This window comes from Sphaeramia orbicularis, chromosome 12, assembly GCF_902148855.1.
Source record: "Sphaeramia orbicularis chromosome 12, fSphaOr1.1, whole genome shotgun sequence".
In the NCBI taxonomy this organism is placed as follows: Eukaryota; Metazoa; Chordata; class Actinopteri; order Kurtiformes; family Apogonidae; genus Sphaeramia; species Sphaeramia orbicularis.
Window position 1 is genome coordinate 11,674,597 of NC_043968.1, and position 22,320 is coordinate 11,696,916.

General features: G+C 37.5%; 1 protein-coding gene across 6 annotated transcripts; it reads right to left on the minus strand.

Moving 5' to 3' along the window:
- Window positions 1-857: 857 nt before the first annotated feature.
- On the minus strand, window positions 858-21,464 carry ttc33 (tetratricopeptide repeat domain 33). Of its 6 annotated transcripts, XM_030149156.1 has the most exons (6): window positions 21,180-21,207; window positions 20,420-20,598; window positions 19,970-20,182; window positions 13,142-13,223; window positions 7,497-7,628; window positions 858-1,249 (listed from the first exon to the last, which is right to left on the minus strand). In XM_030149156.1, the coding sequence occupies exons 3-6, from the start codon at window positions 20,179-20,181 to the stop codon at window positions 875-877; spliced, it is 801 nt and encodes a 266-aa protein (XP_030005016.1). In that variant the 5' UTR covers window position 20,182; window positions 20,420-20,598; window positions 21,180-21,207; the 3' UTR covers window positions 858-874. The 6 variants fall into 6 exon arrangements, with proteins under 6 accessions (XP_030005016.1, XP_030005014.1, XP_030005015.1 ...); XM_030149154.1 differs by lacking the exons at window positions 20,420-20,598; window positions 21,180-21,207 and adding an exon at window positions 21,384-21,464; XM_030149155.1 differs by lacking the exons at window positions 20,420-20,598; window positions 21,180-21,207 and adding an exon at window positions 21,364-21,456.
- Window positions 21,465-22,320: the final 856 nt, after the last annotated feature.

Consider the following 22,320-nt stretch of genomic DNA (forward strand, 5'->3'; position numbering starts at 1 on the left):
TGCATGAATTATGAGAACCTTAATCATGATTTTTTTTCCTGAGTGTTTTTATCCCTCTTTAGGCATAAAAATAATAATTCTGCTGATTTTTTGTTAGCCTTTTTTTTATGGAGTTACAAAAATGTCCACTCAGCTGGACACCATGCATTTACTTTTAGAACCAAAGAAACATGTATTTACTGATATACTGTGTGAAAACTATGAAATAAAAACATTTTTAATGCTGCTAATCTGATATTTTCTCACATTTTAACATACCTGCATGGAGATAATATACAAAAAAATACCCTGTTAATTACAATCTAATAACAATTAGCAGTTTTTTTACTCTCAAACATGTTACTGCAGATCAGGTTTATCTATAACAGCAAAGTTACAGTAATGGTATGAATTGCAGTGTATGGGATGATGCATAAGCGTCCACTGTGTTGGTTGATATGGAACTAAAGCACCAAAATCCATGAATATACAAGAGAACAGCTGGAGAAGAACTGTCCACTGTAGTGACCACTGTGCATGAAAGGGTTAATGTTATTTTTTGTACTAAAACAAAGACAAAAATTTGAAGTTGTTATTTATAGGCATAATGTAAATTTTTTTTTTCACATCAAACCAAGAAGAAAATATGAAGTCATTATTTTTTGTTGGTTATTCTGTTATTATTTGACTGTAGATCATATTGGCCTGTATGTGGAACCTGAACTAAAATGAGTTCCACAGCCTTGACTGTGGAATTTTTGCATTTTGCAAATTTATCCCATGGGCCGGATTGGAACTTTTGGCGGGCCGCATGTTTGAGACCCCTGATACAGCCTCACACAATCAGCAGTTACAGAAATAAACCCTTCCAAAAAGGCTGAACAGAACAGTCTAATCAAAGTCTTCGTGCTTTTACAAACTGTTCCTTCGAAGGGGCCGCCGTGTCCTCTGACCCTCCGTCCTCGGTGACTATATTTTTAATATTCCCCTCAGAGTCCATGACCACAGCGGTCCGCTTCAGCTCCTCGTAACGGTTCTGTCGCTCGGCCACAGCCACGCAGGCCGCCAGCACCTCATCCGACTCAAAATCATAGTCCTGCTCCAGCTCGGGAGCCTTGAGAATCTGACTTTTTGTCTCTTCCTCTTGTCGTGTCTTTTCTTTTGTTGCCAGTTCCTGCTTCTGTAGCCTCCGGGCCCACTCCAAGTCCTCCTGCCACAGGGTGCGCTCTGAGGGGCACAGGTGGATCGCAACCTGGAAGGACCTCAGAGCCTGAAGAGACGTGGAAAAAAAAAACAGGAAGAGTTGAAATGAAGTGTTTTATGTGTTCGCTGTAATTCAAGAGGATGGATGGAGCGACCGGTGCTGCAACAGCGTGACTTAATGACCAAGTGGCTGCTTCATCAGCATGTCAACTGATGGTCTTCATGCTGAGCTGCAGGTAGATTTACAGACTCATTAAAAGGTCATCAATATTTCTCAGCTGACCAGGCACTTGGACATTGATTTGAACACGACCGTCTCATTGAATAAAAGGCTTTCACTTGTTAGGAAGCTAACATTAATCTGCCAGTCTGGGACATTCTGCTCAAAGAGGAAATGCTCAGTAAATCCTACAAACAATAAGAGCTGATGTGTAGAATTTCTAGAAAGGTCTTTTTTTTTTTTTTTTTTTGCATAATCTCATTAACAAATTGTCACAAGTTAAATTTCTCTTGCCGGACTCTGAAATCACTGGACTCCTGGCCTTATACCTTCATTCCTACCACCATCAGACTGTACAACAGCAGCTTCGCTTTAATTACATCCTGCTCTAAACAGTCTTTCTTCATCCGTCAATGTTATATCACTCATTTGCACACATTGTTTTGTCAAAGCCACCTACTGTACACTTGTTACTTATTACCTATGTTTACAACGGGCTTTGTGTGTTTGTTTGTTTGTCTGTTAGCAAGATAACTCAAAAAGTTATGCACGGATTTTGATGAAATTTTCAGGAAATGTTGATACTGGCACAAGGAACAAATGATTAAATTTTGGTGGTGATGGGGGGGGGCTGATCTGCTTTGGTGGAGGTCTGCACTCTCCAAGTGCTTTTCTAGTTTATTATTATTATTACCCCGCCCCCCAAAGGGGAGGCAAGGGGTATTGTTTTTGATTCAGTTTGTTTCTTTGTTCATTTGTTTGTTTGTTTGCAGCAAAACTATTGGTTGAATTCATACTAAATTGGGTTCATAGATTGCCAGTGACCCAGAATAGATGTGATTACATTTTGGGAAAAGTAGGTCAAAGTTCAAATTTTTTATGAATTTTTAAAATCTTTTTTCTTCTCCCATTTACTTATCATGGGTGAAATTTCAAATGTCTGTGAAAACATCAATTTTGTTTAAATTCACTTCAAACTTGCCACATATATAGAGGCAACTGATATACTGACATCAGCACATGCATAGACATGATGACATCAGTGGGATAAAAATAAGGTACAATAAATGTGAGGGGCGGGGTTTGTTGTGCCTGGCAACACTTATTATTTATTATTATTACTACTGATGTCATTTTTAGTCACTTCCACAAATTTTTACATTGTATTTGATGCCTCTTTTCTTGTGATGATGTACAATAAAATTTCCCCCCTTGGTTGTTAAGTTATCTTATGTTATCTTATCTTATCTTATGCCTGGTATACCTATTGGCCACTTTATTAGGTACAACAGTTGGACATGTGCATTCAGAGATGTTCTTCTGCAGACCTCAGATCTAACCTGTAGTAAACTGAGCTACTGTTACTGTTCTATCAGCTTGAACCAACCTGACTGTCCTCTTCTGTTCTTCTAAAAAAAAAAAAAAATGCAGTTTCACCACGTTCACAATCAACTACTGCTCTTTGGGTGTTTCCTTTTTTTGGGCCATTCTCTGTCAACCTTAGAGATAGACCAGCCCATCTGACACCAACAATCATGCCATTTCCACAGTCACTGAAATCCCCTTCCTTCTCTATTCTAAAGCTCAGTTTGACCTTCAGTATATCGTCTTCAACATGTCTGCATGACTTAATGCACTGAGTTGCTGCCATGTGATATCTGCATTAATGTGCAGTTGACAGGGTTGCTACAGGTTTGTACAAGTTAAATTTAACACTTTTTAAGACCTTTTTAAGACTAATTGGAACAGAATTTAAAGCTCATTTCACGGCCATGCCGGCAAAAATTGACTCCAAGAATTTAGGAAATGCATTTATTTACTCCAACACCTTGATTCCCACTGTTCCTAGTCTTTTCTCACTGGGGCCTGCAAAGTTAGCGATAATTGTTCCTAATTTCAATAAAAATTGTCAGGTGGAAATGAGTCGACTAACGTTATTTTCTTTCTAGTTGGACATTTCCCAGTCACATTTAAACATAATCCAGCAAACCAATTTATGGTAACATGAGTTAAGACCTACCATATCACATTTAATACCTTTTAAAGACTTTTTTAAAGTATTAAATGTAGATTTGTAAATTCAAGACTTTTAAGACTTTTTAAGGCCCTGCAGGAACCCTGAGTTAAACACGTGTACCTAATAAAGTGGCCACGACAGTGCATGTCAGTAATAAAGCCCTGAGCATGGAAACTTGACTCCAAAAACACTTTAATTTTGTCACCCCTGTAAAACTACACAGTTTTAATCCTTACATGACTTACCCGGCTAAAGGAAAGATCAAAGACTTTGATAAGACCTGGACACCTTTTTTTTTTTCTTTTTTTTACAATTTTTAAAGGACTTGTCTGTATAGTCAATTAAGTTGTGCCTGTCAAGTATGTTTTGTTGCACTGGGAGTGGGTGCTATTGTGTGGGTGGGGGGTGGCAGGGATTGTTTTGATGTGTTGTGTTTTTTTGCTTGTTCTTATAAAACAATGAAAATGACAATAAATATATTTATGAAAAAAAACAAACACTTTAATTTGAAATAATTTAAAGAAACTCTCCAACAAACCTGATGATATAATCCATAAATGGAGGTACGCTGGGTAAAACTCGTACTAGGTCTAATTTTAAATGAGACTTTGAATATAAAGTGATATCTCCAACAAAGCTCAACACTGATTTGAGGCCATACGGTTTACAATCTGATGTGACAGTTTCCCAGAAGTAGAAACCTGCTTTTTGAAACTCACCTGAAGTAAGTAAGACAGATGACCTGTAGGTTTTTGATAAATGAACTGTCTCCTCTATAAACAAAGACTCAAGTTTCATCTTGAATAGACTTCACTTAAAACCATCAGCCCCTTATGTTGAAGGTAATCCTTCACCAGGCAAACTGCCACTGTGAGCAGATTAACTGGTTCCTCTGGGAAAGTCGTTACCGGAGGTTCTGATAGTAAGAACAGGGCCGCAACTGTTGTACAGTCGTGGAAAAAATTAATATACCACCCTTGTTTTCTTCAATTTCTTGTTCATTTTAATGCCTGGTATAACTGAAGGTACATTTGTTTGGACAAATATAATGATAACGACAAAAATAGCTCATAAGAGTTTAATTTCAGAGCTGATATCTATCCATTTTCCATAGTTTTCTTGATAATAACCAAAATCACTTCAGTTCTTACATCAATATCTATGGCATTGTACTGACAAAAACAGTGCTTTTATTCATTCCATGTTTTCTTTTCTTTCTGTTTTAGTCACATGAGTCACACAGGAGTTAGTACTTGATTGCATATCCATTGTTTTTGATGGTCTAATAATTTTTTCCGCGACTGGATAATGCAAAAAAAAAAAAGTAAAAGGTAGTCGTGGTCATTGGAATTTGTTTTACTACATTTGTGGTTGTAAAACCTAATAAAAGCTCTAACACAGAACAAAAATGATGAGTTATGTTTGGGTACTTTCCATGATTTCCTCAACAGAGATATAGAAAATTAAAGAAAAACACAAGGAATCGGTGCAGTCACAATTGCACAAACAGGCGCTACTCAAACATGTCGCTGCACACAAAGCTCTTGAACTCGACCGAACAAGTCTAACTAAAAATAGGTGTGCATTCTTTTTTGGTTTTTTTTATCATCCGTCAGAATAGCTTCATTATATTAGCAGGGGGTGTGTCTATATTTGGCTTAGTGTGAGCTTAAGTAACATTCAACACTTCCCATTGTTGTTTTTGGTGCAGCAGGACGGGCCTGTCGCTCTGGGACATGTAGGATCTGCACACTGTGCCATTAGCTGAAGGGTTTCTGAGGTCAGCCCCGTTGGTTTGGTAGCGTACCTACGATGGGCAGGTTTTCATACGCCCACAGGTACAGACGCGTTCTGGGGCAATTTAAGCAAACATTCAAGCCTGAGGCGCCTGGGCGTCCTTTGAAAGAGGCGCCTCATCTCAGAAGCAGGGAATTTACAGAAGTAGTAAACAGAAATAACTGACGAATCCTCTTAACAGCTTAACAAAAGGAACCAAAAAAAAAAACATGAAAGACTTGCAGGCAGACATAAAACCGGGTGTAGTTCATTTCAAAATCAAACATCTGAAACAATGTGGACGTTACACTAATGATTATTTGTGTCTGACTGAGCCATGAGTTAGTACGCAACACTACAGCATCCACGTCGTATGTACAGCAGCACATGTTAATGAAGTCTTCATGTGCACTTGAAGCCTTTAACTACAATTACTTTTGCATCTTTTGACTAAAGTCACACAACGCATCTAGTTTCAATCCAAACTCATATTAATTTGTAGTGAACAATGCATCTGAGAGGGAATGCTAACCCTGTACAAACTGTACAAGCATTCCAGTTCATTATTTCTTAAGCTGGATGCACCAACACTTAATCGCCTCTAGATATTTACTCGTCGATGCAGCTATTGATACTCATATAGACTGATGGAGTTGTTTTTGACTTATGCAGATCACACACAGAGACGGATGTATGTTTGGCAGTTCCTTTACTCAACTCAAACTGCCAGGAATTCATCCCCAACGTATTCCAGAGTAACATAAACCTGAAGTAAAATCACCAATATTATCCATTGAGGAATTCTTTTTTTTTTTTTAATAAAAAGAATTATAAATGGAGTTTGGAGCCATTTAAAGGTGCGGGAGACTTTCGTGACCATCATCAAATCTGTAAAACCTAAGTCATAGCCTAAGTATCATGAATCTGTAAGTCTTTCTGTGATTACTCACCTGAATCTCTTGCATTACGGTGAACAGTTTCTTAGTGACATCCACCAAAAACAAACCATGTGTTTACAAACAGAATCGGGAAGTAACTTGGGTATCTTTGGAATTTTGTCGCGACGTGCATTGTGGGAAATGGAGGTTTGCGTAGCGGCAGCTGCTACAGACAAGACGTGGAAACGGCAGGAGCTCCCCTTCCTCTATGCATATTCCTCCAGCCATTTCTGCATTTCAGCTGTTTCTGCATCGTGTTTGTTTAATCCATATAATATCATATGGTTGAGCTGCCACTGTCGCAGCCAGGCGGCTGCGTGAACCTCCCTTTCCCACAATATATGTCGCAACAAAATTCTGAAGATGCCCGAGTTACCTCCCGGCTCTGTTCACCGTGATGCAAGAAATTCAGGTGAGGAATCACAGAAAGACTAACAGATTTGTGATACTGAGGCTATGACTGAGGTTTGACAGATTTGATGAAAAATTGGTCACGAAAGTCTCCCACACCTTTAAAGAAGTTACAGAGGTCTGACCAGTTAAGAGTGCAGCTTTAAAGTTGTATTTTCAGAGGCTTCTTTGTTCATTCTTAAGTTAAATGGCGGAAAATCTAATGGGTTCGACATATTCACTTATGCCATGTTTTTGCCACTGGTTTCGGCTCACTTCGACTCGTCTCGACTCGGCCTTTTTGCGTTTCCATTACAAAAAAGGACCTGGAATCTGGTACCCGGTACTAGTTTTTTGGTATCACCTCCACCGAGGTTCCAAGACTGGGGAACAGATACTAAAATGTGACGTGTAAACACTGCAGACCACTGATTGGTCAGAGAGTTGTCTCTGTGACCCGCTGTTTTACAAAAAACAGATGCAGAAGTTGACAGGAAATATAGCGGTAGGTTAATCCACATGATGACAGCCTGTAAAACTACACCATGGTTTGACATGGAGGTTCAGATGTAAAAATTCAGCATGAGCTTGACGAGACAACACACAACGAGCGAGTTTATCAACAACCTTCTGAGCAGACGACACGGAAGTAACGCGCCACATCGCTATGATGTCCAGGTACTGTAAAGTCGGTAGTATCCTGTAATGGAAACGGTCTCCAGGAATAGGACCTGGTACCCGAGTTGAGTCGAGCCGAGCCGAGCCGAGTTGAGTCAGGCCGGTTCCACATAGTGGAAACGCGGCATTATTCAATATACGGTACCAAGGTTCATGAAGGTCAGTGTATGACATACACAGGCAGGATAATTACTGAACATCATTGACTTGTTTCCATAAATTCTCTATGAAGTAATAACTTTTGTTTACAGTTCATCAGTCACCTCCATGACCAGTGACTGTAGACTAGTCTTACCAGGTCCACCTCTCCCAGGTTGAGCTGGGCCCGGCCTAGAGTTTGCCACCCCTCCCACCACACAGGCCGGAGCTTCACTGCCATCTCTGCGGCCTGCACAGCTGGAAACACTTCCTGCAGGACGGTCAGCACCTGCACAAACAAAACGGGGTTCAGCCCTCACACGCCTTTTCCACCAAATTTGTCCTAGTTCTTGAACTGGACCCCTTCTGGACTATTGAAACCTTGGTTCTATATGATGAACCAGCCTGGAAGATGGCAGTACACAATGTACAACAGACCATAATATGGTTAGATATTAGCCCATCCAGGTCCACTCTGACAAAGTGTTCATTTTTAGTAGTAGATTGTTATTATTATAAGTAGTAGTAGTAACAGTAGTAGTATTAGTAGTAGTAGGAATAATATATTATTGTTATGATTACTTATTACTGTTATTGCTTTATTATAACTTTTATCCTTTAACTTCTATCTATCTATCTATCTATCTATCTTACATATTATAATATTATAACATAATTACCTACCTATTATTATTATTATTATTATTATTATTATTATTATTATTATTAATTATCTATTATTACTAATAATACTTTATTATTACTACTTTGCTACTTGTTGTTTCTGCAAGTACTTTCCAATGTGCAATTGCCTTTTTTTTGTTTGCTTGTTTTCACTACTGTTTTCTGTAGTTATTGTTTTGCTATTTCCTTGGAACCTCCATTTCCTAATGACGCTGCCCAAAGGATCAGTAAAGTTGTATCTAATCTAATCTAATCATTTATATTTTAGTTTGTTTATGATTACGTGAACATTAACTACAGACAAAGTTAACTTAGTGATTATAAAAAACATCTTTGTGAGTCTGATCCTGCCATCATTAAATCTGAAACCTGATGGATTTCCTGACTGCCAACACATCAGGCAGTGATTTATTGACATATTAGGCAGATGAATTGACAGTGAAGGCTCCAGATGTGACTCATGTTCCAGAGGATCTCACAGTTCGGAACAACCAGATAATCATCAACTCCCTTTCAGTAATTTACTGTTAATTTAACTGAACTAAAACGCAACAACGTTACTCTGAGCTCATTACAAACCTCTTACACTTGGACCCAGTCATGTATATGGAATCATGAGGAGACAAACCAGAAAAATATGTATGTTTGTTGTGACAGAAGTGGTCAAGATGCTCATATCATTAGTTCATAAAAGTCAAAATCTGAGAGACAAAAGTTGTTCAAGGGAACTGAACATTTCTGATTATCCCATAATATTAGTTTCATTAGGGCCAGAGTGGTAAAACTTCTGTACAGAGGTACATTTTCAACACAGTCTACATGAGCGGTGCATTATGTTGTTATTTGTAACCTGTTTAATAACAAATGCAGTGTCCCATGATAGTTAGCTGTTAAGAGCCTTCCTTTGTAACACAAGTAACCAAATGTTTTATGATATAATTTATTCATGAGAGGAACTGAACCAAAACAAGTCAATTATTTTGGTAAAAACTTTATGTTGTGCTGCAATACACATACACTGTGATAATAACTTTATAGCTTCATAAATAATGAATCGTGATACACATTTTTCTTTTGTCTTATGGGTTTATTTGGTTTAGATTCTCAGCTCAAACACTTGGACAAATTCTTTTGAATGGTATACCTCTGGATTTGTGAAATATGTCACATTCGAACCAGATGGATTTTTTTGTTGTTGAATAACTCACATTGTGTTCCTTTTCGTTGTTATCATTCCTTTGGACATTGCCTGTGTTTTTAAATTGTTTGCTGGCCTTGACCAGATCTTGCACAAAACATTGTTTGTGACCTAAACTACACTTTAAAAATCGTATCATTTTGTGTTATTGCTAAATTATTGTCTGTTTTTTTTTTCTAATTTATTGTTACCACTGATCTTTGAACCTGTTTTTCATTATGATATGGTGTTCGCTGCTTGACCTCTTGGCCAGGTCACGCTTGTAAAAGAGATCTCGATCTCAATAGGATTTTATCTGGTTCAATAAAGGTTAAATTTAAAAATAAAAAAAAATAAATAAAAGTTATGTTTAAATATTGGGCAAAATTCCATCAAAATAAAGAAAAATTAACAAAATGAGAACAAAATCAGGAAATAAGAGGCCACAGGTGCAATTTTTAAATTGTACATACATATTTGATATTGTTTAACCTCCTGAGACCCAGAAATTAATTTTTGTCCTCTGTAGGGAACAAGAGTTTCACAGTTTTAATTAAAAGTGCTGTCCGTTGCAAAGCATTCCATTAAAAAATAAGTAAGTGAGTAAATAAATAAATAAATACATAAATAAATAAATTAATTAAAAATGTATCTGAAAAAACTGTTGTATTATGCAGTTTCCAATCAAGACAACTATTTAATGTAAAAAAGCAAAAACCTTCACTTTCCTGGGTCTCAGGAGATTTAAGCCATTTTTACTTTTAGCATTTTTATCTTGTTACTTTTTTTCCATCTTGTTCCAAAGTTTTTATTCATTTACATCCTTTATGTCTTTTTTTTTTTTTTTTTTTATCATTTTACATCTATCGCTCCTGAAGACCATTGAGCAGTAACATTCTGGAGGAAGTGGTGACATTTTTACAAATTAACCCAATTTCTTGGTGGGTTTATTCGGTCTGCTGTAACAGACAGACAGACAGACAGACATGGGCTAGACGTATCAGGCACAAGCTGATTTAGTTACAGAATCATAGTGATGAGGGGGAAGTAAGCGGCCAGCCTCGACGTAACCGACATCGTCATTTAGAGCATTAATGGGAATATAACGATGTCCAACCTATTTTCAGCTTCATGAATGTGAAAAAAGCAACAATGAACCTTATTATGTACGATGGGCTGTACATAAACTGTCAAACACATTAGAGCTTCATCCTAGTAAAACACAACTGTGTGCTCATGACACACACTTTGTTGGTCTTGTTCTCTAATGATTTCCTTCTCAAATGTCTCGTAATGGACGATATTGTATTAGGCCTACAATCCTCCGTGTAATCTGAATACTTGGAGCTATAAGGAGATATTTCATTGTGTTAGCTGTAGTAAATAAAGAAGTCTGAGTCTGGAGGATGCCTGTGACAAACATCTGAGCAAGGAGGGCAGAGAAAAACTTCAACCTGTGTCCCTACAGAGGAAATTTAAGTAGGGCACATGGATCCGAGCCAAATGTTTGAAGGTGTAGGAAACATGTTGCAGTGGCTGATATCAGTGATCTGACTTGAAAGCATACCAAAGTGGCAGATGAAAGAGGGTCTCGTGCATCCACTGTGGCTGATAAATCACATACAAATAACAGTAGGCTTTAGGATGTGCCCACAGCTAACAACAAGGTTTGTACACGTTTTAAGGTCAGATTCAAGCACTTTTCAAGCACTTTTAAGGGCCATTTTCAATTTTTTCCAACACAGCACTGTATCACTCAGGAAATATACATATCTACAGGAATACATTTACTTGTGATGATTTTTTTTCACTTTTTATCACAATATTGTACACTGTATCCTATATTATAAAAGGGAAGTGGACTGTGTGTATCTCGGGCATCAGACAAAATCCAGAAAGAGCTGACTGCTTTTGACAGTTTGGCATACTCGTGTATTTTTGGTCAAGGAAGAGACTAGCGAAAACAGTAATTTGATAGGACTGATACTTTGGGAGATATTACTAATTTTGGAATACAATAGCCTTACAATCACGTTGCTATGCCCAGAATCATAGAATTATAGCAGCGGCTAGGGGTGGCTGTGGCTCAGGTGGTAGAGCAGGTCATCCAATAACGGTTGGCGGTTCGAATCCTGCTCTGTCCTAGTCAGTCCGTTGTGTATTTGGGCAAGACACTTCACCCTGTAGTGTGTATGTAGTGTGTATGAATGTTTGGTGGTGGTCGGAGGGGCTGTAGGCGCAAATTGGCAGCCATGCTTCTGTCAGTCTGTCCCAGGGCAGCTGTGGCTACAAATGTAGTTTACCACCACCAGAGTGTGAATGTGAGAGCGAATGAATAATGGGCAATAATGTAAAGCGCTTTGGGTGTCTAGAAAAGCGCTATATAAATCCAATCCATTATTATTATTGATGTGAGTTACCTAGCAACAGATAAACTATAAGGCCACGTTGCCATGGTGTCAAATTTCATGTGCAGAAACAGACATGTCAGCTGAGAGGTTATTCAACTGAATAATAGCATAACAGCATAAAAACTACCACATCTAGAGCCCACGGTTCCCCATGGATCAACACGCTTGTTATGCTATAGACATCTAAAATCATGTTGTAAAAAGTTTAGAAATTAAAGGAGAAGGCAAAGTTTTATCCAAAAAAAGGGAAGTCACTTGATGTTTTTCAGTCACACTTGCACCAAGCCAAAGATTAAGATAAAAATGTACCTGGAGTCGACCTGAGAACACCTGGAATTTCTTTTTTTGACACGAAGTTTTATTTTTCAAACTGTTTCACCTCTCTGTAAGTAGCTTTGGCTTGACCTCTAACATGGCAGAGTTACTATTAAAAATAAATAAAACCATATCACAGAATTTGAATTACAACAATTTTCAAGCACTTCAATTAAAATGGGTTGTTCCACATTGGTGGAACAATCCACCAAGCACTACCAGAACAGAGGCATCCCTACCTGTCTTCAAGAAGCTCTTGAAGACCCAGCTCTTCAAATCAAATCAAATCAAATTTTATTTATATAGCACCAAATCATAACAAAAGTGATTTCATGACACTTTACATATAGAGTTGGTCAAAACCAGACTCTAAGCCAATTTACAGAAACCCAACAGAATCCTCCAGGAGCAAACACTTGTGACTGGTGACAGTGGAGGGAAAAACCTCCCTTTAACAGCAGAAACCTGGAGCAGACCCAGACTCCTGGAGGATGGCCGTCTGCCTTGACCAGTTGGGGTTAAAGAGAGAGAGTAAAGGAGGAGAAAATAGAGAGTGATAGAGATAGAGAAAGACTGGGGGAGAAGGGGGGAAGTTGGGGGAGACACATGGATGCAATTGATGCACAGAAAACTGAACTAGAACATCTATGGAACTATGTGATAAACACTATCAGAACTATATGGATAAGTGAGTGATGACGATGAAGGCAGGAGTTCTTCAGAAAACACCTCCTGTCCTAGCACTTTCAAACATTCCATTTTAAATGTATTATCATGTCTATTCTGTTGTTTTTACTTGGTATTTTTATTTCAATGTTGATATTTTAGTCTATTATTTTGCTTTTTATTCTTCTGTACGACACTGTTTTAATTGTACAGCTGTTTTATGTTTTAATCTATTCTTGTATTTTTCTTTCATTTTTGGTTTTTCCCTTGTAAGTCGCTTTAGAAAAAAGCGTCTGCCAAATGCATAAATGTAAATGTAATGTAATGTAAAATTCAAGCACTTTTCAGACCTTGAAAACACAACACTGAAATTCAAGCATTTTCAAGGATTTCAAGCACCCGTAAGAACCCTGTAACAATTTCCTTTGCCACCGTATGTAAAAAAAAAACAAAAAAAACAAACACCTTTAAATCTTGGACCGCAACACATGTTAATGTTTTATTACCCAAAGATGCATTTGAGAACAAAAACATCCTTTCATCATGTACCTGTGACTTCATCTCATACAGTAGTGGGTTCTCTGGAGTCAGCTGAATGGCCTCGTCCCACTTCTTAATGGCCTCCCAGTGCCTGAAAAAACCATTAAAACCATTACTCACATTGGTTAGACCTACTGTTAAGGCAACAACCTGCACAATACTGATGACCTATATACTGAGAAACAAGTGCAGTGTCTATTCTTGTCTATGGTGTAGATATTGAGATTTAATGTTTGCAGGTCCACCACGATCAACTCCCTTCACAAATATGTTGTATAACATCAGGTCAAACATGTCATTATATGTCAGTGGGTAAGGTTTAATTCTGTATTGTTTAAATACCACTACATCAAACAGAGAATAAGACAAAGCACTGAAATTTTACACCAAATTCTATTGCCTCTGCCTTAAGATTTGACATATATTTATATATATAAATGAACATATGACCATGTGTTTGTTCAGTGGGTGCTGTATTACAGGGTGGAATGAAATGAATGCAGAGTGGAAGATAAATATTTCACTTACTGTTTTCTATTCCAAAGTTCTATTTAATTTAAGCATTTTTTGTATTTAAATTAAAAACAAAGTGTCCCAAATAGAAATAATTGATCTAATCCACCAGTGTTTAAACATATGGCCTGTGGGCTAAAATTGGCCCACCAAAGTGTCCAATCCAGCCTGTGAGATCAATTTATTAAATGAAAACATTACAAAAAAATTACCCTGAACATGTTAACAACCAATGGTGTCAAAATCTTTTATCTCAGGTTCCAAATTCAGATCAAATGTGATTTAATGTGGATCAGATCAGTAAAATACTATAATAATAACCTATAATGACAACTCCAAATGTTTCTCTTTGTTTGAGGGTAAAAAGTACAATTCCATAAAAAAAAATGTTTGCCTTTACAAACTATCCTTTCACCAAAAATGTGTATAACTCGAACGAATACAAACATAATGAAATGTCTTAATAGAAGTAAGTATAATTTTACCAATATTCTGCCTGTTACTAAATGTTTTGTGTATTTGTAGATCCCCTGTGATCTGTAAGTTGTAATGTACATGTGTAAAAGATAAACTGAGGCAAAATATTGCTAAAACTGCACTTATTTTTCTAAAGAAATTTTAGATTCTTCCTGTTATTCATATTTTTAGGGAAGCTTTGTAGATGTAAACACTTTCATAATATAATTTTACTTTTTTCACTGTTATTGTTTTACTGGTCCGACTCACTTCCGATCATACTGAGTTGAATGTGACCCCTGAACTAAAATGAGTTTGACACCCCTGATCTAATCTATTAAACTGGTTCATTAAGTGAGAAAAAAAGCCCAAAAAAGTTGCATGTGTCATTCACACAACCTGCTCACATGAAAAATATGACACAAATTCAACTCCTCAACCGTAGATTTTAGTCTTTTTCTTATCCGACAGCTGCAAAGACACTGATATCGACCAGTAGCACCTGGTGAAACATGCAAAGCGAACAATAAACACAATTTGCATAAATGTGATGGAAGGGAACAGGTGTCTCACTGTCACTGCAGCCTCTCTCTAAGCAGCTGTCACCAGTAGGAGGTGAGTTCAGGCAAGAATCTGGCGATACGATACAAAACACAATACTAGCATGATAGCATCACAATACAATATATAGCGATATATCATGATACTAAGAAAGCAATATTTTTTTTTGTTTTATTTCTTTTCTTTTTATAAAAGATTATTTCCTGGAAAACTAGCATCTGCGTCTCTGAGACAGAAAAAAAAATCCTTTTAGGATGCTTCAAATAATCATTATTTAACAAAACAGTGTTATCAATTTAAAAAAAAAATACATACATGAACTGCGGTATCACAATACTACTATTTTAGTATAAAAAAACAACAGAGAAAAATATCCATGTGAATATATCAATAAAAGAGCTTGGAGGATTCCCAAAAAAATATAATCGAAAAAGAAAACCAAAAAAACAAAATAAACCTCCGCCATGTCTGCATTTGAATAAATAGTTAATACCGTATCGCGAAATGAAATATCGCAATATATCACAGAACTGATATTTTCTTACATCTCTAGTCACTGGTGGTCTGCAGATCTGTTTTGCACTTATTTGTCTACTAGTGACTGAGAGTGCTTTTCCTTTGAATGTGCTGAATGGGCACATTCACATGCATCTAAAAAGCCTTTCCAAGTCAATATTGACTCGACTCACTTCAACTGCCTGATCAAGACAAAAGCCTGTAAAGATTTTGAGGTGGAATCATGGGTTTGACAATATGTAGGTTTAAGTCTATGTCTTTTTAAAGCTCTATGGAGGCGGATGTCCTGAAGAACATAGCAGCAATTAAAGCCCCAGGAGGAGCCCGTTTATGCTGATCACTTACAAAGAAGCATGTTGGATTACAATCGGCAAGGAAGAGCTTCAGCAAACTGAAAATCAACAATGAAGAGAGAGGAAATGGGACTGAGGCTGTGTCGAAATCCAACAGAGAAATGAGGCAAAGGACACTGCAAAAACACTGGAGGAAGTTAAGCAATAAGTAACAACCACACCAAGCCTGAGGGTTAAAAATGGCTTTACTGTTATCAAAACTGTGAACATCAGTCAAAAGACAAAGACAACAAAACGAGAAGTGGCTGTTATATGAATGTTGGTGATAGTGCTGTGAACAAAGACTGAACAAAACTGAGGTTTAGTTTGAAACAGTCTTAAAATGCCATAGTAGCTTTTTGGTTTGATCAGCAAAGCATCTGCTGCAATCTGACTCAACGCAACAGCTGGAGGCCGAACTAGTCAGTAAACTATGATAAGAATTCAAATGATTACATGAGTTACTGTTATCGAAGAGCTCCCACACATTCCAAATAAATGTCAAAAAGCATTTTTATTGTAAGGAGATACTGAAAGGAGTGGTTATCCCACAGCATGGCCTGTGTCTCACCTCAGGCTTTTACGGATCTGATACGGTTTGATTTAGGAGTAATTAAACATTTCCCAAAAAAAGGAAAAAAAGGAGGTTTTAGTAACAAAATCATGCTTTGACTAAAACTTCGATTTAGTTTTGAACAACTCTAATTTCAAAAGGTCAGCAAAAAGTAAGGTCCCTGAACACATCGTCTACTAGAAGTGTTTATACAATCTACGATTTGTGCTATTCCTTTATCAGCCAGAACATGGGTGTATTCCTTGGACTAAAACAGCTGTATATAAACTTCAAAACAGACAGAATTAAGGGTTTTGTGTCATTATAAATCACTTTGGAAAGCTCAATGGTGCTTTCATCCCCATCGCTTTCTAAATGGACGTCACTAAACTGCATCAAACAGCTGCCGCTCATTCAAGATGCTGCTGCTTCAGCTTCAACAAGGACAACGACAACGGTGCACACTACACCAAGTCTAAACTTTCTGACATTCAGTTAATGACCAAACAGCTTTTAAAGTGCTGCTGCTGGTCTAAAAATACACTTCTGATATGTTTAAAGAATATGCAAACTGCAAATTAGCTTAGAATTTAAATGCTTTGGTCTGTGCTACACACTTGTCCCTGTGCAAATAATGCCTAAATAAGTAAATATAAACAAGTAGGACCCTGTCATTAGAAAGAAAGAGAGATAGAAAGAGAGACAGAGAGAGAGAGGGAGAGAAACAGAGAGAAAGAGAGAGGAACAAAAAGAGAGAGAAAGAGAAAGGATGTGAGAGAATGAGAGAGAGAGAAAGAGGGAGGGAGAGACAGAGAGAGAAACAAAGAGAGAGAGAGAAAGAAAGAGAAAGAGAGACAGAGAGGACGTGAGAGTATGAGGGAGAGAGAGAAAGAGAGACAGAGAGAATGAGAGAGAATGAGAGAGAGAAAGAAAGAGAAAGAGAGAGAGAGAGGACGTGAGAGAATGAGAGAGAGAGAAAGAGGGAGGGAGAGAGACAGAGAGAATGAGAGAGAATGAGAGCGAGAAAGAGGGAGGGAGAGAGAGAAAGAAAGAAAGAGAAAGAGAGAGAGACAGAGAGGACATGAGAGAATGAGAGAGAGACAGAGAGAACGAGAGAGAAGAAGAGAGAGAGAAAGAAAGAGAGACAGAGAGGACGTGAGAGAATGAGAGAGAAAGAGGGAGGGAGAGAGACAGAGAGAGAAAGAGAGACAGAGAGAATGAGAGAGAAGAGAGAGAGAGAGACAGAGAGAAGGACAGAGAAAGAGAGAGAGAGAGAGAGAGAAAGAGGGAGGGAGACAGAGAGAAACAAAAAGAGAGAGAGAGAAAGAAAGAAAGAAGAGAGAGAGACAGAGAAGACATGAGAGAATGAGAGAGAGAGAGAAAAAGAGAGAGAGAGAGAGAACGAGAGAGAGAGAGAACGAGAGAGAAGAAGAGAGGGAGAGAGAGAGAGAGAGAGAGAGAGATATTACATCTACTGACTCAGATCTGCTGGTGGATCCCAGGGACCTGCCAGTAGATATTCAATGTTCTTCAAATTTTTCCAATTTTAAAATCCAAGTTGAAAACAGCTCTTTACGTGTGTGTGCCTGAGCTCTAAAACCTTAAGCCAGTTCATACTGCCTGAAAATGCTGGAGTGATGTACTTTCTTTTAATCATATTAGTAAATGTAATCATATTGGTAAATCTTCAGTTATATTATTATTATTTTATGCACTTGCTTCTTTTATTGCTCAAGCACTTCATTTTTATTTTCCTCTGGGTATTCTTTGTGTGTTTATATATATATATATACACTCAACACTGACTTGAAAAGTGCTAATAAGTGTACATTGCTTTGCCTTGGCCCTCATAAAGAGTGTCACCAAAACTGTGCATGAGCTAAAGCTTAAGTACTGCCAACATTTTACAGATGTCTGTCTTTGTGTCTGTGGTTGGTACAAACTGTCTAATTGTGAATAAACACCGTACTCCTCTGTGAATCAGAAGTCTAATATATTTATGTGAAACAACATATGTAAACAATAAGGAATGTAGAAAAGCAACTCCATTACACAACTCTGTCCCATTATGAGATCCACCCACATGTACAAGTTTGTGCCTTGAAGCAGATTCACATTTACCAACAGGTACACAAGGAGCGTTTTAGTTTGATCAGGAGCATTTAAACCTGCGTAATGACAGGTCAATATTGTTAAAAGAGGAAAAAGCCCTTGTCCAGACCATTTCAAACCTCTGAGCAGCCATTATGGAGCAGCAAAGCATCATTTCCCTGACAAAATCCACTTTCTCTGCACAAATATAATTACAGGCAGTCACAGAGGGCAACATCATTATATCATCTGGACTGGGGTTATCGCGAAGTGATTGTTATTTGGCTAAAAAGGTCAATTACTGTGGAAGAAATATCACGTAACAGTTGCTGATTGTGACCTAAATTGTTTTCTGGGTGTGTAAGACAAGACTCACAAAAGCTACCCAGTGATTTATCAAAATCCTACAGTGTCAAATACAAAAGCTGAAAACATGCATTTTGTCAGAACAGAACACTTTTATTTCTGTAGTACACTCTTTTAACATAGGTAAAGTGATGGATGTTTAGAGCAGAATTGTGGTTTGGTACAAGTGTAGTTTTTCAGCATTTGCATGTATGTGAGTTTCATTAAAATTTAAATAAATTAGTCCGTACTTTTATTTCTTCTAAATGCTAAATATAAGTTCAAATTCCTGTTGACCATCTCCTCTCTGCACCATGCCGCTGTTATTTCATTAATCACTTATTTCATTACAGGACATGTGTGCATTTTTCTCTATTAAATTGCAATTCAGCACACAAGCAAATAATAACAAGTGCACTTTAAACTTTTAGATAAAACCTAATAAAGTAGAAATGAACACCCTGCAACTCTTGAATGTGTATTTTTTTGTCAATCCTCTGCAGCAAATTATTAGTGAAACCAAAAAGCAGTGAAGATGGATATGAGCGCTGTACAATGGCGCCCTCTATTGGAATATTTCTAATGGTACGTATTTATATTTACAGGCCTAGATCTGTCCTACATGCACCATTATAAACCTGACTAAAACCCCTAATAACAACAATAATACTAGCTATAAGCACTGTAATTAATACGCATGATTGTAGGATAAAGGACAAATGAATGAAATGCCAATCAAAATTAGAGCTGAAACGATTAATCGACCCAAAGTGATCCAAAAAAAAAATCATTCAACCACAATTCTCCTGAATCAAAGCTTTGTTTCCTTCATTTCTCTGCTATTAAATATTGGTTCCACTGTTGTGCTTCACACAGATGCTTATTGTGATGCACAAAGAAGCTTCAATTCAGGAAAACTGCAATAGAATATTTCCCTTCAATGAATTCGAGTCGATTAATCAAATCATTAATTTTTGCACTCGCTTCAAGCACCTAATCGATTAATCGTTTGCAGCTCTAATCAAAATGGTGTCAAGGATGCATTCAACTGCAGTTGTATTTCTATTTTCTGGACTTGGTGCCCTGAAACTACCAGAAAATATCAGGTCTGCTGAGAGTCTGAGTTCTTCTAAGTCAAGGTTAAAGACTCACCTGTTCACTGCTGCCTTTGACTAAAAGGCTTTTTGTTTTTTAAATTTTATATTCTCCTTCCAAACTCTGCACTGCAACTCTTACTTTAATATGTGTGTTTTTATATTTTGGGTTTTATGTGTTGTTTTCTTACTTGCTGTTTTTAATCACCTTTTACATGTTTCTTTTATAATGTTTTAAATGTGTTTCTTTTTCCCTTGTCGCTGTATTTCAATGTCCTGTGTGAAGCACCTTGAACTGCCTTGTTGCTGAAATGTGCTATACAAATAAACTTGCCTTGCCTTGCCATGATGTGCAGACATTACAGGGTCTCCTCACCTGCCTTGCTCTGCCAGCTGTGAGCCCTCTTCTTTCAGCCTTTTGCTCTTCTCTGCACAGTCCTCCAGCAGGACCTCCTTTCGTCTTTTAATGGCGTGCAGCCAGTTCACATCCTCATTGTGACCTCCTGCATCGTCTTGGGCTTCAAACTGCTGAACCACCGACTTTGACACCTTTTCACCAGCTTTCCTCTTCCATCCAAATGAGGCCATTCTGTGTGGGAAAGCAGAGGAGAGTGGACAGTCACTGACTACATGCTTCTGTCAACGACCTGACCAGTGACTTTCACATGAACTAAGCATCAGTGTTATTTAAATGGTCAATTTAACACTGTAATGACGAATCTACTTATATATTGTATTCAAGTGCAGAACATACATCTTGCTCAATGAACTGAATGGAAGTAAAGCTACCTAGCTAAGTTAGCTAGCCATGTAAACAAAAACAAACCTGTCACCACTGAGCTAGCTGATGTTAGCTGTTGACATGACCAGTGACTGTCATATGAACCGTCAAGCATCAGTGTTATTTCAATTAACCAGTGTAAATGTAACACGAATCTACTTATATACTGTATTTAAGTGCAGAACGTACATCTTGTTCAATGAACTGAATGGAAGTAAAGCTACCTAGCTAAATTGGGCCTTCCTAATCCGAATGACAAATGGCATGGAATAACGAATGACCTAACCCTAACCCTAGTGGTCATTCGTTATTCCATGCCATTTGTCATTCGGATTAGTCAAGCCCAGCTAAATTAGCTAGCTAAGCATTAGCTACATGCCATGTAAACAAAAACAAACCTGTCACCACCGAGCTAGCTGACGTTAGCTGTCAACCTGACCAGTGACTGTCATATGAACCGTCAAGCATCAGTGTTATTTCAATTAACCAGTGTCAGTGTAACGCAAATCTACGTCTATACTGTATTTATGTGCAGAACGTACATCTCGCTGAATGAACTGAAGTAAAGCTACCTAGCTAAGTTAGCTAGTTAAGTATTAGCTACATGCCATGTAAACAAAACAAACCTGTCACCACCGAGCTAGCTGACGTTAGCTGTCGACCTGACCAGTGACTGTCATATGAACCGTCAAGTATCAGTGTTATTTCAATTAACCAGTGTCAATTTAACACGAATCTACTTATATACTATATTTAAGTGCAGAACGTACATCTCGCTCAATGAACTGAATGGAAGTAAAGCTACCTAGCTAAGTTAGCTAGCTAAGTATTAGCTACATGCCATGTAAACAAAACAAACCTGTAACCACTGAGCTAGCTGACGTTAGCTGTGGAAGCTACTAATTCGAGGCACATCGTCTCAAACAAGACTGCAGATAACTAATTTGATTACGATAAAATGCACTTTTATTTGGAAAGACTGAAAATACTTGGGTGGGAAAGTACGCACAGATCCGGCAAGTCTTTAAGAAAATGCTAACAGTAAAAGCTAGCGATTGTGTGTGATCTTCTCGACCCGGAAGTTGTTGACTGGTTTCGCTGATTCTTAAAGGAACACGCGCCTCATTTCGATGTTTTCCATTCCTGAGGGAGGGGAGGCAGGGGTATTGTTTTTGGTTCTGTTTAGGGTTAGGGTTAATTTTTAAGTTTAATTTTTAATACTCAGGCAGCAAAACCATTGGTTGAATTCATACCAAATTTGGTTTATAGATTGCCGGTGACCCAGAATAGATCTGATGAAATGTTGGGAAAAGTAGGTCAAAGTTTCAAATTTTTTATAAATTTTTAAAATATTTTTTCTTCTCCCATTTACGTATAATGGGCGAAATTTCAAATGTCTGTAGCAGCAAAACTATTGATTGAATTCATACCACACTGGGTTTACAGATTGCCTGTGACCCAAAATAACTGCAACTACATTTTGGGAAAAGTAGGTCAAAGTTAAAATTTTTAATGAATTTTTAAAATCTTTTTTTTCTCCATTTTCTTATAATGGGCAAAATTTCAAATGTCTGTAGCAGCAAAACTATTAGTTGAATTCATACCACATTGGGTTTATAGATTGCCAGTGACCCAAATTACATGTCATTATATTTTGGGAAAAGTTGGTCAAAGTTACATTTTTTAAATGAATTTTTAAAATCTTTTTTTTTTTTCTCCCATTTACATACAATGGATGAAATTTCAAATGTCTATAAAAACATCAATTTTTTTTCCCTTTACTTGAAACTTGGCAAATATATAGAGACAATTGATATACTGATATCAGGACATGCACAGACATGATGACATCAGCTGGGTCGATACCAAAATAAGCTAAAATATGTGCGAGGGGTGGGGTTTGTTGTGCCTGGAACCACTTGTTACAACAGTTGATGGAATTATTG